The following is a 17,235-nucleotide window of genomic DNA, read 5'->3' on the forward strand; positions in this document are numbered from 1 at the left end:
ATGGCTGATATGCGGCTGAAGTTTAAAGGGGAGGTCAAGATTGTTGAAGAAGTCATTGCACGAAGCCACCACTCTGGAGGCCTCATCTTCGACTGGAAATTGAGGACCTCCTCACAATACTCCCTTTCAACCGTCTTTCTCCTGGTCTCACAAGGACTACAAGGGGAGGTTTAGACTTTCGACCGCGATGATTGTGTTGCTCTGGAACGTCCGGGGCCCAGGAGACATTAGAAGGAGAAGGGTGTTGAGACGTTTGGTGTCTGACTCCATACCTAATATCCTTGTTTTACAGGAAACAAAGATGGTCTCCTTGGACATAGTGTTCATCATATCTTTTTGGGGCTCTGGCCCTTTAGACTTTTTATATATACCTTCTAATGGCCTCTCTGGAGGTCTGTTAACTATTTGGGACCCCACTGTTGTTTAGGGTGTGCTTTTGTTGTTGCTTCTTGTTGTTTGACTGTTAAATTCTCTTGACTTGGTTCTTTTTTACGGTGTTTATCGAATGTGTGTGGTCCAAATGTGGTGGGTGAGGCATTTTTAGAAGCCATTTCTCACGTTATTTCTTCTTGTGGTTTGCTTTGGTGTGGTGCTGGGGACTATAATTTGATAAAGAGCCTTGATCACATCTCTTCGAATCCTCCCATCACACCTCAAGTGACCTTATTTGATGATTTTATCATGACTAACGAGTTGTTCAACTATTCTATTGTGGGAATGGACTTCACTTGATCGAATAACTCGGTTTCAAACCCTAAGCTATCCAAGCTTGATCGGTTCCTAATTTCTCTTAATTGAGAATTTGTCTTTCCTAAAGTTTTGGTGAAGGCAACCCCTCAACTAGCTTCAAACAATGTTCCTTTACTTCTCTACTACAACGAAGATTCTCTCCGTGAGCCACCATTCTGCTTTGAGCTTATGTGGCTTGAAGACAAGTCTCTTCTGAAACTTGTCTCAGATTCTTGGATGGAGTGCCCAGTGATAGGATAGTCGAGCTTTGTGATAACGAAGAAACTTAAATTTATTAAGAAAAAGCACATTGCATGGGGTAAAGCTAAATTTAATAATATTGGTCATGCCATTAGGAAGTTGGTCTCCAATATTGATGCCATTAATGTATTACAACAACAAAATAGGGTTCTAACTGTAACAAGAAAACTGAGCTTGATAACCTTCTTAGGAAGGAAGAGATCTTCTGGTTTCAAAGATCTTACATTAAATGGGTTAAAGAGGTAGAAAATAGCACCAAGTATTTCCACTCCATTGAAAACTCTAGATGTTGAACTAATAGCCTAAATGCAATGAAAATCCCGGGTATCAATCAAGATCATATTGATCTCTAGAACGTTGCTATTGTAGCGCAGGGGAGTTTGTTCAATGCTCCCCATATAGTCCAGCAGGACTGGAGAAGCTTTTAATGGAATGGTATTTAGCACCTAAGATCCATGGCTTTCAATACTTTCACTTTGTTAACATTAGACAAACCAGCAGGCCAGGGGCATGACATTTCTGGACTCTCATCTGATACCGGCCATGCCTGAGCTTCACTGAGATTTAGTTTAATTGCACCTGTTGGCAAAAATTTCCATTTGCTCCTGCAGCCCTCCTTTTTGCTTGAATTTCAGACAATTGCATTCCACTGATGGTAGAACTCCCTAAAGTATAACACAAAGATTCTCTTCTAGCTAGGGGGCTTTCAAATTCTATGCTAGATTGCCTTTCGATTTGATGAAGATTTCTTTAAAAGGCTTTCTTATAAAAAGACCTCCAACCTTGAAGCTCTATTTTTGGAGGAAGAGGCCAAAAAAGCCCTCTTAGGCCTACCTTGGGATAAGGCATCTAATCCAGATGGCTTTTCTATCGCTTTCTTGCAAGATTTCTGGGAGGTGGTCAAAGGGGACATTCTCATTTGGGATTATCAATTCTACCATGTTGGTATCATTTGCAGAGCAATAAATTACATATTTATTTCGAAGAAGTCCTCTATTTTGTCCCTTCAAGATGTCAGACCCATTAGTCTACTTTCTACTTGCTATAAGATTTTAGCAAAGCTACTAGGGAATAGGTTGCGAACAGTTCTTAATAAAGTGGTTGAAGGTCCTCAAACAACCTTTTATGAAAGACATTTATTATGGATGGTATCCTCCTTGCACAAGAGACCATTCATTCCACGTTCGCTTTGTCAACTAAGGGCATTCTCCTGACACTTGACCCCAAAAAAGCTTATGACCATGTAGAGAGATTTTTTGGTCTCCATCATGAAACTAATGGGTTTCAGGAACCGATGGAGATTATGGATTTTCGGGTGTCTATCATCAGCCCATTTCTTTGTTATTGTTAAGAATAAAGCCCATGGTTTCTTCAAGGCTTCTCGAGGGCTGCGATAAGGATATCTATTCTCCCATTTTCTATTTACTCTAGTTGCTGAAGCATTTAGTAAAATCCTCCAAGGGTCCATGGATGCTCATCTTATCTATGGCCTAAGAGCTTGACCGAATGGTTTAGTTTTAAGCCACCTTCAGTATGCGAACGACACTCTGATGATGCTGCTCGAAGGGTCCATGAAAAATATTTAGAATGTATGGTTGTTTCTGGAAATATACGAGTTGGTTTCTGGGGCACGTATTAATATGACTAAATCTCGTATTGTTGGCATCAACTATGAAGATTATGAAGTACTCCAATGGGCAGCTTGGCTTAATTGTGAAGTCGATCACTTCCCCTCCAAATACTTGGGGTTACCGTTGCTTGACGGACAAGCACCAAGAGCTATATGGGATCTGCTTATCTAGCGGGCACAATATAAATTGGACGGCTAGAAGTGTAGATTCCTTAGCTTTGCAAGTCGTTCCACACTTGTAAAAGCAACTTTTTCTAACCTTCTTATCTACTATTTGTCCTTGTTTTAGGCCCTGAATTTGGTCATTCTCAAGATCGAACAATTGATGTGGAACTTCATGTGGAGTGGCACCCAGCAGAAAAAGAAGTTTCGTCTTATTAACTGAAACTCAGTTTGTCTACTACGTAAGGAAGGTGGTTTGGGTATTCAGAGAATTAAGGATGTCAATGAAGCTCTGTCGACCAAGTGGTGGTGGCGTCTTGTTGCCCAACAAGATCAACTATGGGCCAAGGTAATTTACGGAAAGTATGGTTGCAATCTTGATGGCTTTACCACCATACCATGTTCTAGTTCTTTACGTCTATCACCAATATGGCGGGGCATTAGCCAGGTTCGTAACTTGTTCCTCTCATACACTAGGATGTTGGTGGAAGATGGAGCACTCACTAGATTTTGGCATGATAAATGTTTAGAGGACTATCCTCTAAAACTGCTATATCCAGATTTATACTCTAGAGCTGTTCATAAACATGCTGTGGTGGCCAATTTTATATCTCTTGACAGAGATAGGCCCATTTGGAACGTGATGCTCAATATGCGTAGAGTTAACCTTCATGTGGTGGATAACTATAGCTCTCTCATGGCTTCCCTGATAGAATCATTTGGTCCCTAGAGCCTTATGGCACTTTCTCTATTTCTTCTTTGTATAATGTGCTCTTCAAAGATCGTTACATTCAAAGTTATGGCCATCTAGCCAAATTTCTGGAGAGGTAAGAGCCCGAGCAAGGTTAAGTACTTATGGTTGTTGGGTTGCAAATGATTACTAACTGGTGACAAGCTGAGAAGATTGGGCTTATGCTTGCCGTGTGTTTGTTTATTTTACGAAAATGATGAAGAGACCATAGATCATCTTTTTCTTAGATGCTCTTTTGTTGAAAGCCTTTGGGATTGGTTGAGCACTATCTCGAGTTGGCATACCCCTTGTCCACTTAGTATCTCGGAACTGCTGCAACAGACAACAGATCTGGACACCACCTTTCTCGGCCCTAGGTGTTGTTCTATGGTTACTGGTGGTGGCGGCTGCCCTATGAAGTCTTTGGAAAGAACGAAATGTACACCTTTAAGGGATGATCCAAGAGTATGGATTATCTTCTTGTGTCCATAAAGAGATACTCTATCTCATGACCTTTTGCAATGTTCCCGGTGCTTTCCTTCCCTAAAGACCTTTACCCCAATTTCCATCATATTATTTTCTTGGACTTCTGAGGGATAGCTTGGGTACAACTATCTGATCTTATTAGGGCAGACTGCATTCCTGTTAAATCAAAGAGGCAGAACTTTAGGCTCTTAAGATAGGAGTGGAACGCCTGGCCAATAGCCACTCCGAAGTGATTATTGAAGGTGATTTAGTGAATGTTATCAAATGGTGCACCATGTCAGATCTTTTGCTATGGAATCTCATGAGTATTATGGATGCTATTATTCTAGCTTTGAAGTCTCATGAGTACTCTTTTGTTCATGTTAAGAGGGGCTACAATTCAGATGCAAATTGTCTTGCTAATGCGGCTACATCTTAGTTCGTGGCTGTTTTAGTCTAAGCCTCTCTTTTTTCTAATTTTTTCTTTTTTTTTGGTTTATTGTAATCCTTTCAGTATCTTAATGAAATAACTACAACGTATCTATCCCAAAAAAAAAAGAAAAGAATGGAATATGAGTAAAACAATTGGGCTAGTCTGTCATTCAACTCAAATGCATGGGCTTTTCAATAAGGGAGTTTTCCGTCGTTCTCTTAAAAGAAGGGGCATATTGTATGAAATCTCCCTCTATCCATTTCCTTGCTGTTTTCTCACTCAAGTTATTGTTTTCTCACTCAAGAATTAGAAGAAGATGCAGTGTCTGTGTTTTTGCAGTAATTTTGATCCCCTTTGTTTGGGTCATGCCTATTCGTCTAATCTCTCTCTTCCCAGACGAAGAAGCCATGAATCCTCTCTTCTTCTTTCTCCTAAACCTCTCTCTCTCATCACCCATCATCTCTTTAAGAAAACTCACAGGAAACCCTCACATGACGCTACTCTTACTTTCAGAGCTTCTTCTTCTTCTCAAGAATCTACCGAAAAGGAGGACGAATTCTCTATCCTCACGGCAATGAGAAGCCCTTTCAATGACATTGTCATGATCCAGAGTCAGGGCTCCAGAATCTTGCTCCTTGATTCCACACGTACCTCTCTCTCTCTCTCTCTCTCTCTCTCTCTCTCTCTCCACATATGGCAACTTTATTTTTATAACTTTCTCATAATTCTTGCAGGGAACATCCATAGCATTTATACTGAGGGGCAAAAGTTAACAGGTTCTTATTGGGTATCTGAAATATCCTTCATCCAATTTTTTTTCATTTATGTGGTACTAGAATCAAGAATTACTAATAGAAATGGAAAAATATGCCAGTTTTCGTCTTAGTTGTGGAGGTGTTTTACAGACCATACATGTTGCTGAGACATTATACATGTCACTTCTATCTTTTAATTTTACCCCTCAACCAGCCCTTTGATGGATATTCAAATCCCAACAATCAATTCTATGATAAATTTTCTGTATGGTCCATTAATGAACTTATTAGCTTATTATGATTTACTTGCAATCGCAACTTGCTTTTGCACACTTGAAACTCCATATATGTAATTTTAATATACTTGAAAGTTCATACACCTACCATGTAGCACTTCTTTCCCATTCATAGAATCTTAAGAATAAAATGTTGTCAACATTGTCGTAGTAAAGAATAGTGAAGGTTGGTTCTTTGCATTCATAGTGATAAATCTAAGTCATAGAATTGATGATGGATCCTTGGTTTAAATCAAGGTGTATTAAACTCTTGACAGTCAATTGACATTCCTCTAGAATGATCATAGTCATTATTCTCTCTACCAGTATATTCCAGGGCCAATTATGTAGCTTTATTCAGCAATAAATGATAATACCAATGATGGACAAGAAACAAAATAACCTAAGACAAACCAAAACAATATCGTACAAAATTATATACCGAGCACTAGTAGGATTGGGGAAACACCCATGTCCAAGCTTTGCCAGATTACCAGCTTTCACATAAGAACTTCCTAGGCTCCACCAGCATCATATTCCTTCTTACCTTATGTGACCTATTGACCATTAAGGACATGTAATGTGGAGGAGTGCCTGTGCTGTCATGTATTTGACTGCATTGATTAATACATATTGTGGATTGGAATTCGTTGCTAACATCTATTTGACTGCATTTAAAGTAGCCACCAGCATAGCATGTGGTTTTTGCAAAATCTCTGTCAAAACAGAATAGTTATTCCTGCGTTGTTTAAGCTAGTCATATTCGTGAGTAATTATCATTTATGGAGGCCTCCTCCCTCTCATCTGTCCCTCTAATTAGTGAAATAGTCAATGGAACCTTACCCAATTCAAGTAATACTGCATAAAATGTTCTTTTATAGGCCAACTGTCTGATCTCTGGGCCCTATATAACAACTAATTTGGCTTTCTAAGCTTTTGGAACTGCAAAAATATACAGGACGAATTTGCATGCCTTCCAGCAGTTGTTCCTAAAGGCCCCATTGCAATATTGGGTTTGGTAAGTTCGTATGATGCAAATTCCTTTTCTTGCTTTACTTGTAGACTGCTAATTGTCATCTTGTTCTTCCATCTTAATATTGAGGTCAAATAGAATGACGTCAAAATCCCTTAACAGGGCGGTGGCACAGCTGCTCATTTAATGCTTGACCTATGGCCTTCATTGGAGCTCGAGGGATGGGAGATTGATGAAATCGTAAGAAGCTTCCTGAAGCTATTTTCCATTTATTATAATGGTCTAATTTGTTTGAAGAACCCATGTACTCATCAGCATGTTCTCTGACCTTATCTATTGTGTTCCTCATATTATATGCTTTTAAGTGGTGAATTGTTCTTAAGAGCTTTTAGCCACAATATCCTATGGATTTAAGCTTATCAAAGTGAGTAGTTTGAATTGCCTAAGCTATATCAACTTCCTACCTATTATGATTATATTTATCCATTATTAGTGTAGAAAACCAATTAGAACCTGATTTATATATCACTAAAAGCATTACAGTGTTTTGCATCAGGACCATGGAGTCAAGTTATGGCCTAGGGAAGCATAACTGTTTCTTGTTCTGATTACTAAGAAAAATTTGTATCTACTTGGTTTACTGGCTTACTTCCAGCTCAGGAAGCAAAATATGATTTTTCAAGAGAATGAAGATGTTCTAATCCATTGGAATGACAGAAAAGTTTCTATACCTTCTTGAAATGCCAAAAGTCTCGGAAGTACTTGTAAAACATGAGAACAGTTCTTGTTCTGTGATTCACTCAGAATAAAAATTCTGTTTCTGATTCATATTGTATAGTTTTTGCCAATTACACTATGGCAATGTCTGGTCCCCCGTTCTGAAAGAAGCTTCTCATTGTACAATGCTTAGCAGTAGTTTCTTTTTTTTTCCCCAGATAAGTAAAATATTAAATCACAGTTGAGACCTTTTTAGAGATTTTTCTAGATAGGTGAAACTGCGAAATGTTGAACTACAGTTGGAACTGTTTTCAGGAAATGTAATTCATTAATTTTATGTTAAACCACTTATCTCCTAAGGGGAAATCTGATTTGTCCAAAGAGTGGTTTTTGGATCTGTTGGGAATAAAAGAGAACATTTTCATATAAATATTGGAATCAAAGACTTGTTATTTTGTACAAATTGTTGAATAAGAAGAAATATCATTTTATCCATTGCTGTTTTACTATTGCATGGCACGTTTGAAAGGTGAAGGACAATAGGATCCTGATGCAGCACAAAGTATTGACGGACAAGATTAAACAGAAAAAAGGGCTGGAAATTCAATAGATTCAATAAAAGTGAACCTCAAGATACTTCAATGGGGAAAAGTCTCTCTATAATTAAAGTTAGCAGAACTACTCTGTAACCTCTTTACAAAGTTTTAATAGCCACTCTTCTTAACCCTAAGTTATAATAAAAGACCAAACTACCCTTACTAATAATAAATTCCAAACAATTCTTAGGACTGCGTCAAGGATCTACCTTTTGGAAGTCCGTCCCTGAAATCCATGAATCTTTTGCTTCAGATATTTGTTTCCAATGCACAAAATACTTTGTATATGATTCATGCCTCATGGTAATAGTCCTAGTATCAAGCACATATCAATCAACTCGGCCTCAAATTCTGGCTACTGGTCCTGCCAATCAATCTCCATCTCTTTGTCGTTCTCACAATGATAATCGTATAGATTAGCAATTTTAAATATTGGCGAAATATCACAACCTGCTGGAAGCTTCACTTTGCACACATTCTTTCCCAACCTCTTCATAACACAACAAGGCCTAATCCGCCTAAACTTTGGTTTATGGCACTACTCTGGAGTAGACCATAACTAAATCACCCTCATTGAACTCTTTTCGGTGCCTATGTTGATCAACACCCTCTTTGTAACACATTGTGTTCCTCTTAAGCTTTTCTGTCACCTCAGACTAGATGTCTCGAATGTGTTCCACCTAAGCCTCTGCATCACCACTAATTCGCTCCATATCAAGCAGATTCACCAAATTTAATACCTGCTTCGGATTCCTTCCATTAACTACTTCAAAAGTGATTGCCCTATGGTTCTATTTCTGGCACTGTTACATGCAAACTCAGATTGAGACACAACAAACCCACTATTGTGGTCGTTCCTCCTGTCAAATAGCGCACCAGATTGCCCAAACGCCTATTAACTGCCTCCATTTGACCATAGGTTTGAGGATGGTGCACACTGTTGAATTACAGTTTTGTACCCATCTTTTGCCACAAGATCCTCCAAAAGTGGCTCATAAAGCTTGTGTCTCGATTTGAAGTGATAGTTATGGGAACAACGCGAAGCCGAACAACATCTTTGAAATATAGATCGATTGCCCCCGTAGCATCCAAAGTATTTTGGCACACTATAAAATATGCCATCTTGGAGTAGCGGTCAACTACTATGAAGATAGAGTCCATCCCCTGCACTATTCGCAAATATCCCACCATGAAATTCATACATCTTCCCATGGCTGTCGTGGTACCGGTAACGGAGTGTACAATGTGGTGTTCTGAGTCTAGCATAGACAACATCTATCCACATACCTCATGGCATCCCTCCTCTATCGTGCCCAAAAGTACTTGTCCTACACCAATGCTAAAGTACATTCTCTGCCAAAGGGACCTCCCAATCCACCGCCCTGCAATTCAGAAAGTATCTCAACCTCAAGGAGCCAACTGGTGTGTAAGGCGATTTCCTCTGAATGGAAAATTACCCTGTAAAACATAACATTCAGTAGCTTCTGGGTCTCCTTGTTGTACGTATTCAACAATTTATGCAAATTAGAGGTCAGCAGCATATTGTTGTGGGATTGTTTCAAAGCCCACAACTGATGTCTACAGAACACTCAACACCATGGATCTCTTGATCAAGGCATCCACTACTCAATTTTGACTTCCAGCCTTATATTTGATCACAAAGTGAATCTTTCAATTACGAAGCACATTTGGCATGCCTTCTATTCAAACTTTTATGAGTACTCAAGAACCTCAATGCCTGATAAGCGGAATACAATACAAACTCCCACTGAATCAAATAGTTCCTCCAATGTCTAATTGCCTACACTATTGCATAGAACTGCAAATCATATGTTGAATAGTGTGACTTAGAATCACTTAAGTTCTCATTGAGGAAAGCAATGGGCCTAGTTTCCTAGCTCAAAATATCCCCAATCCCAACATGGGATGCATCACAATCCACCTGAAACACTTTGTGATGATGATGATCAAAGCACAATGAGTAGCCATGAGTATCTTCTTTGGGAGCGTTAGATTCCTCCTAGTTTTCACTCATATTTGGATAATGAAACCCCTAGGAAGGCTTCCAAGAAGAACAAGAAGAGCAAGAAATAGTATGAATGTTTTTTTAGTTTGAGACTAGTTTAGATTCTTTTTTTTTTTATTTCATTACTGGACTAGCTAGGGACTTTTTAGATATTTTAATTAAAGTTAGGCAGTTTAATTTCAAGTTATACTTAATTTAGGACCTTTTGGTCAAAAGTTAATTGTATGGACAAATATTGTCCAAAACAATAAATTTTCAATATAAATAGAGTGTGGATAGGCTGGAGAGGCATTCATGTGTTCTTTCAGAAAAAATACTTTGTCTTCGGAAAAAAGAAGCTTAAGGATTGAGCCCTAGGTGGGAGGAAGCCTTAGCTTTCTCCACAGTTGCATGTGTCAGGGTGTTTTCTTGATCATTTCTATCTTTCTTCAAGTTCTCTACATCACTTTGTCAACATTCGCTAAAGCCAAGATGCGTGCCTATGTAATCTTTTCTTTAATCAACCGAAAGTTATCATTGGCTGCATTTGTTCAAAGTTCAAACAAAGTTGCCTTTCTACATACGATCTGTAATCGGAGCTATCAAGCTACTGAAATTTTTAATATATCCCCGATAAAACGTAGTTAGCCCATGAAAATTATGCACATCGCTTGAACCTCAGTAGGATCCATTCTAATTCCCTTAGCGGATACTACATATCTCAAGAAAAATAAGACTTATCTTTCAAGAAAGAACACTTCTTAAGATTGACAAATAATTTTTCAGCCTGTAATGCCAAAATCAACCTCAAATGAATCAAATGTTCCTCAACTATACTGCTGTAAATCAAATATCATCAAAATATAACAGAGCAAATTTCCTTATGAATGGTTTGAGCACCAGATTCATAATCCGTATAAAAGCACGGTGTGTGTTAGACAAGCCAAAAGGCATCAATAACCATTCATATAACCCCTTTTGATTCTTGAATGATGTTTTTCATTCATCTCCCAATCTAATTCTAATCTAATGATACCCACTTCATAACGCAATCTTGGAAAACACCTTAGATCCAGATAACATGTCCAACATATCATCTAAACGGGGTATGGGGAATCTATACTTGAATGCGATCTTGTTTATGGCCATGTTGTCACATGTGCCAAGTGCCATCTTTATTGGTAGTCAACAATGTGGGATAGCATTAGGACTTAGACTCTTACAGATCAACCCATTAGCCAATAGGCCCGAAACTTTCCTATGGAGGTCATCATGCTCATGGGGATGTTGGCGGTAGTGTGGGAGATTTGGTAAACTAGTACCTGGAAACTACTTACCCAAAGAAAATAGTACTTGGAAACTAGTCTATTATAGTGCTGGATATCTCCCACAAGAGGTAACGCATTGGGCAATTCCTTGGGCATCAAATCCTAAAATTCATTCAAAAGCGGCTCAACTACCTTATTCCCCACATCAACACCACCATGATCCTTCATTAATAAGGCAAACATGATCTTCTTTTCACTACTTTCTGCCAAAAAACGGTGCATGGACAGAACTACTTCTTTCTTTTACACCTTAACTCTTTGTCTTCATCTTTCAAAGGGTGTAATTTCATATTAACACCATCCTTGGTAAATTATTACATATTTTTCTCGCCATCGGTCGTACCATCAAGGATGTCCCAACAGTAAGTGACATGTGTCCGTTGGTAACACGTAACACCATATGGGGTCATCTATCATTTACCAATAAAAAAAGAAACTAAGCAACGAGAATGAACAAGAACTTTGTTACTTTGTTTGAACCACTGTATCTTGTAGGGTCTGGGATCCTTCTCTTTCTTTAACTTCAATTTGCTCGCCATCTCTTGGTAAACCATGTTCTCGCAGCTCCCGTTATCAACAATTAAATGCATATTTTGCCATGCATTGTGCATCTTGTGTGAAAGATGCTAGTTTGCAGCCATGACTCATCAACAACCTTGGATGCAGCTAGCATAAGTCGAATCACTAAGAGCTCGCCGTCATTGGGATATGTGTCTTCTTCACCTTCCTCAATATCAGCCTCACTCCTTTCATCGGTGTGCACGTTTTCCTCCTCAATACCCTCCATGGATTCCCCTTATAAGTGGACACCAGCTTGGCATTTTGGGCAGTCTTAAGAACTATGTCCTGGCTTGCCAAACTTGAAGCAAGTTGTTGGTTCACTGCTGTTTTGGGACTATGGTGCTGTGTTAGGCCAGTGTTGGCAGGTCTGGCCCTTAAATCGACCTGCTGCTTCACCACAGGACTGATTAGAACTTCGCCCCACTAGCTCCTTGGAATATTGGATTTTGTAGTGGTTGGTTGCTTATCTATGAAGCGATTGGGCCTAGATCTGTGCAATTTGGTGTTGGATTTCAAAGCAAGTTGATATGCCCGATCCAAAGTATTGCAACACATAACCCATTGGTATATGTTACAATCAGATGGTCATCAGTCTCTCGAATATCAGTCACGCTCAACATGATAGAAGGCTTCCATATAATCATGTATTGAACCATCTTTTTGCTATAATGATTGAGTCTTGGTAAAGATTTTGCATATAATCTGTGGGCAAAAATTTTCCCTTCAAATACCTCTTCATCTTTTCCCAATTGTGGACCTCTTGCTTTCCTTTTCTTGTGCGATCCAACCTGTACTTGCTTCCACCAAAACAAAGCATGGCCTTTCAATCTCGTACTAAGAAATCGTACCTTTTTATGCTCCACCATATCCTTCAATTGAAAAAATTGTTCAACACTTGCATGTCAGTCATATTGCTATAATCTCCCTGTAAAATCAGGTACATCAACTCTAATACTTTGTTCCAATGTTCAAAAATCGACTCGGCCAAGGTACTTGGGCCCTGGCTGAGGCGATTTACGCGGGCGAGTCCGAGTAACTCACCTGAGTCCATCTCTTTTTTTTAAAGAAAATTGAGATAAAATAATGGTTATATATTATAAATGCCACTTTTGTTAGCTAAATAGTAAATGGACATGCCGGTTAGTTCGTTGCGTGGAAATAGCCCTCAAGAGGTCATGTGTTCCATTCCCGGTGGAGGTTATATTCTTTTTTGAACTCCAAACATAATGACACTTTTTAAAAGTGGTGTACACCTATGGGATTCTAACCCCGATGGCTAATGGGGTTAAATTTATTCCTACGTACTAACCGGAAAAGGCTGTAAGCACATTTGTCTTAAAAATGAGATATACTTGAACTAAAAAAAATGTTGTACCACCAACTCAGCCAAAACTCGCCTCGCCTATAGGGTGGAGCTGAGTTACTCGGCCGAGTTTTGTTTAGAGCCTTCAAGTGCCTGAACCAACCAATCTTCAAATGGGATAGGGCTTTTTTCCTGTGACCGATGTGATCCTAGGCTATCCGAATCTAAATCATCTTCTGAATTCCAATCTGCTTTGCTCCAGAAACCCTGGGAACGCACGACATCACCCTACATTTATCCCTTTGCTGGCACAATTCTAGGGTGACATCTTTGATCTGGGAACTTCGGCAGCCAATGTGTCGGATCTTTGAAGAACAACCTCCAAATCCGCCATTTTGGATCTAATTCTGGCGTCTCAACTGCGACCTCCTCTCACAGCCTCTTCCCCACAATCCTCATGCAGCCATCGCCGTGTTTCCAGAGAAACTGAATGCCATGGGGCATGAAGAAAAGTCATTTGCTCTCACACCAATTGATGTAGCACAGAGTATTGATAGATGAGATTAAATAGAAAATAGGGTTGGAAATTCAATTGATTCAATAAAGTGAAGCTCAAGGTACTTCAATGGGGACAAGTTTCTCTACAATAATTGTTTAAGGTTGCAACCAAACTTCACCCTTAATAAATTCCAAATAATTTAAACAATATTAATAATCCTAGAAACTCCCTTGTGAACAGTAACTCGTAAATAGTAAGAAATAAATAATAAATATCAAACATTAAATTCTGGAGATGATGTCAACATGGCATCAGCAGGACTGCATCAAATCCTTATGGGCCAGGATCTTCTTGACTTCTTTTTAGTGATTTGGCTTTTTTCCTTAGGGCATCACTCTTCGAGTTATCCTTGTGAAATGCATGTGTTGTTGACTCTTGTCAAATGATGCATGTTGATGTTCAATTTGGTTTTTTATCATATTCATATATATCATTGAGGTTGTTTTGTTAGTATTTTGTATAGTTTAGATGTTGTAAAGCATTGTAGATATATGGAAATTAACTTGATATGCAATATACTTTGAAGTTCGAGACTTCATTTTTTCCTTTTAGATAATGCAGTTGTCCCTGACAGTTGATAGATAAAGCAAGAAAGCATTTTTACTTGTCTGATCTAGAGAAATGCAATGAAGCTGGTGGTATTCTACATGTTCATGTTGGTGATGCTCTTTCCCCGATGGCTGTTGTTCCTGGTGGATTCTCTGGTGAGTATTGCGTAGAGCTACAAGCTAACTTTAGCTTCAAGGGAGTTTCCCTTCTCCATGTCTGATCGCTAATTATTTGTTGTTATAATAGACCATTCCTTTATGAAGCTAATTTTAAAACATACTCCTGTGAATTTTAAGGGGGTTTATGTGTCTAGGATGCCTCATTTCTCTAGATTGAGTAATTTTTGTTTCCGCTGGTATCTATGACTGAACTTTGTGAAAACAATTACAGGCATAATTGTGGATTTGTTTTCTGATGGGAAAGTTTTACCGCAGCTGCAAGAGGTATGAGATCTTTTGTAAATGCATGGCTTTTGATTGACTGTCTCGGACAACATTTATATTCTAATGTCACTTATACTGCTGGATGAGTGGCTGGTAGGTGCTTCAGTTACCATTCAGAATAGTTTTCTTTTGTATGAGGATACTAGGTCTAGTCCTCTGCCCAACATATTCTATTTTATATCTTTTTTCTTCTATTTTCTTCCTTAAATTTCTGAATACATGGCAGCCATATTTTCTACATATTGGCTTCAAATCAAGATTGTTATAAGAGCGCACTTTATTTTTACCTACACATGAATCTACTTAGTTGTCTCAAATAAATTCCACGAGGTAACTCTCCAATTTCAAATTCTGTGTTACTGCTCTTTCAATACGCATAGGAGTGACAAATGCTTGAATTTTCGTGCTCCGAAAAAACATATTTGTAGACTAGTATTTGTCTTAGAATTCTTCTGCTTCAAGAAATCCAAGCCTTAGTTTGAATGAAGTCGCAAAATGTATACAATTAGGGATTATATTAGGCTGTGGTTTACAACCACTAGTTGGAGCACATGAGAACTTTAAAGTTGTGCATGATCACGGGGTAAATCTTAGGATTTGACCACTCTGGTAGCCCTTGTCTATCATAGATTGAGAATGGAAAATTTCTCTGATCCTTGAATATTTATCAAAAATCATAGTTCGCATTCCCTTAGATAAAACACCATTGATCCTTCAATAGAAGATGAGGATCAGGCCCCCACTTGAGTGGGTCTCACCCTCAGTGATGAGCGCATAAGGGGCATGAAAAAACCAAGGACTACTGAGACTGGGAGGGGTGCTTCAGAAGTGCTTTGCAGGGTCCTTAAGGGAGACTGGCTCTACTAGATCAGAAGCTAAAGCCTTATTGGCTAGAGTTTGCAATTTTGTGTCCTGAACCGATCTTTTAGGAGTTGTGGGTGACAAAGGGCTATCACCAGATTGGCACTTATGAGATGTTAGAGGGCCGGGTCAGTTGTCCCATGAAGATGACAACACTTCTTTGTGGAAATCATGGGCGTGAAACATGATATGAGCACCAGTGAATTGACTTTTATCTCTAGGGAACATATTCTTTAGTATCGAGGCTAGCAAATAATGAAGCAAGTGATCTAGGATTTGAAAGATAAGATGATTGCCCCCAGAAATTCAATGGCCATCAACTCTCAGATTCTCTGTACTCGTCTAATTTCTTTTTGATTATTGATGAAGGTCCTATCATTTACCAGGAAAAGGAAAAAAAGATCATTGTAGTCACAGGTTGCTCTCATACGCAAAAAAATATGAGCAGAAGGAACACCAGTAAGAGTGAGAAGATATATCAACTTCATATTACTCCCATTATGGCTAAAGAATCATTTATTGAACAAGGACTAAATACTCCACTCTAGAGGCAATCTAGAATAACCTTGAATCAACATCCCCAACTGTTTTAGCGTGTGTGCCTCGATGTACATTGTCACCCTTGCCTTCATGGAGGAGGATCATGGATTGATTAATGACTCATACTAAATTTTTATTGCTTACCATACTTTGTATCTAGGAGTTCTGAATACTTGCATTTACCAGGGAAATATTTGAAAAAAAATTTCCACATTCTTTATGTTCCAATTTCATGTTCATGTGAGGCATCAATCAGAACTGTAGCATAAGACATTCCATTTTCCTTCTGGAGAAATGATATGCATTTTCGTTACTGATAGATACTGTGCTTGAAATAATTGTCTAGGGGAAAAATCATAATGAGCAGGTAACAAGTGAAATAAGAAATATCGTGGACATGGACTTCTCAATAGGGTTTTTATTTGACGATTCTCTATAAGCATAGTTATTATTATTTGATAATGAATTCCATTTATGTTAGGACCATCAAACTAATTTGACAAATTATGATATTACCTAGCACAAGGAGAAATTCATCAGTATCTGGCTTCTTAGTTATTTATTTTGCTGTGGTATATGTCAATGTCGAGAATGTATTTGGTTTTGCATGATGTTGATATTCATTATTTAATCAAACTGAAACCAAACTATTCCCTTTTGTTTGCTCACATGATATAGGTTTCCACATGGTTAGAACTTGAGAAGAGGCTAATGCCCAATGGACGTATAATGGTTAACTGTGGTGGTGCTCATGCTGAAGCATGCAGCTCTGAAGATGAAAATTACAGCATTTACTTCTCATGCTCTGAAGGTGTCTCAGTCTACAATCCCACAATCACTGCATTATGCACATCATTTCCTGGAAATGTAAGTGACCCCTTTATTTGAGAGAAAACTTCCATGACTACAAGTGACAAAAGGAATGGGCAATTGAAATATTCTAATTCTCAGTTTTTGACACCAAGCATTGTTTGATGCCTTGTTCTTATGTTTATTTATTGATAAATAAAATACAAATAAACAAATAAACCTCACATTATGATTGCAATGGATTCTCAGCTAAGCTGGAGGAAAATGGAAGAAGGGGAGAGTTTGAATTATCTCGCACTCACTGGGCCTCCTCCTGACTTGTCGGCGTGGTCAGCTGCTGTTCCCTCACAATTGAGCTCCAATATTAAAAAATGGAAACCTTTTCAACTTTCATGACACCTCATTCTACCATCTGTTTACATTACCCTTGCCCATTACATTCTTGTCTTTTTTTATGATTCTACAGAACAATGGCATTCAATTTTTTGGGTGTTTTATGAAACACTTACATTCTCTTTTCTTTGTGAATCGAATTGGCTTTCCAACTTAA

At 38.5% G+C, this 17,235-nt stretch overlaps 1 protein-coding gene across 1 annotated transcript; it reads left to right on the forward strand.

Annotated features, from left to right (window-relative positions):
* Window positions 1–17,235, forward strand: LOC18439026 (uncharacterized). The gene is made up of 13 exons (XM_088847815.1): window positions 1–144; window positions 293–392; window positions 818–978; window positions 3,030–3,131; window positions 3,473–3,609; window positions 4,750–5,057; window positions 5,145–5,197; window positions 6,399–6,458; window positions 6,576–6,653; window positions 14,057–14,186; window positions 14,422–14,474; window positions 16,554–16,742; window positions 16,935–17,235. Exons 1-13 carry the CDS (start codon window positions 1–3, stop codon window positions 17,079–17,081), a joined length of 1,662 nt encoding a protein of 553 aa, XP_088703941.1. The 3' UTR covers window positions 17,082–17,235.

Source organism: Amborella trichopoda, chromosome 9 (assembly GCF_054954075.1).
Source record: "Amborella trichopoda isolate Santa Cruz 75 chromosome 9, AtrichopodaSantaCruz75HAP2 v2.0, whole genome shotgun sequence".
NCBI classification, from domain to species: domain Eukaryota; kingdom Viridiplantae; phylum Streptophyta; class Magnoliopsida; order Amborellales; family Amborellaceae; genus Amborella; species Amborella trichopoda.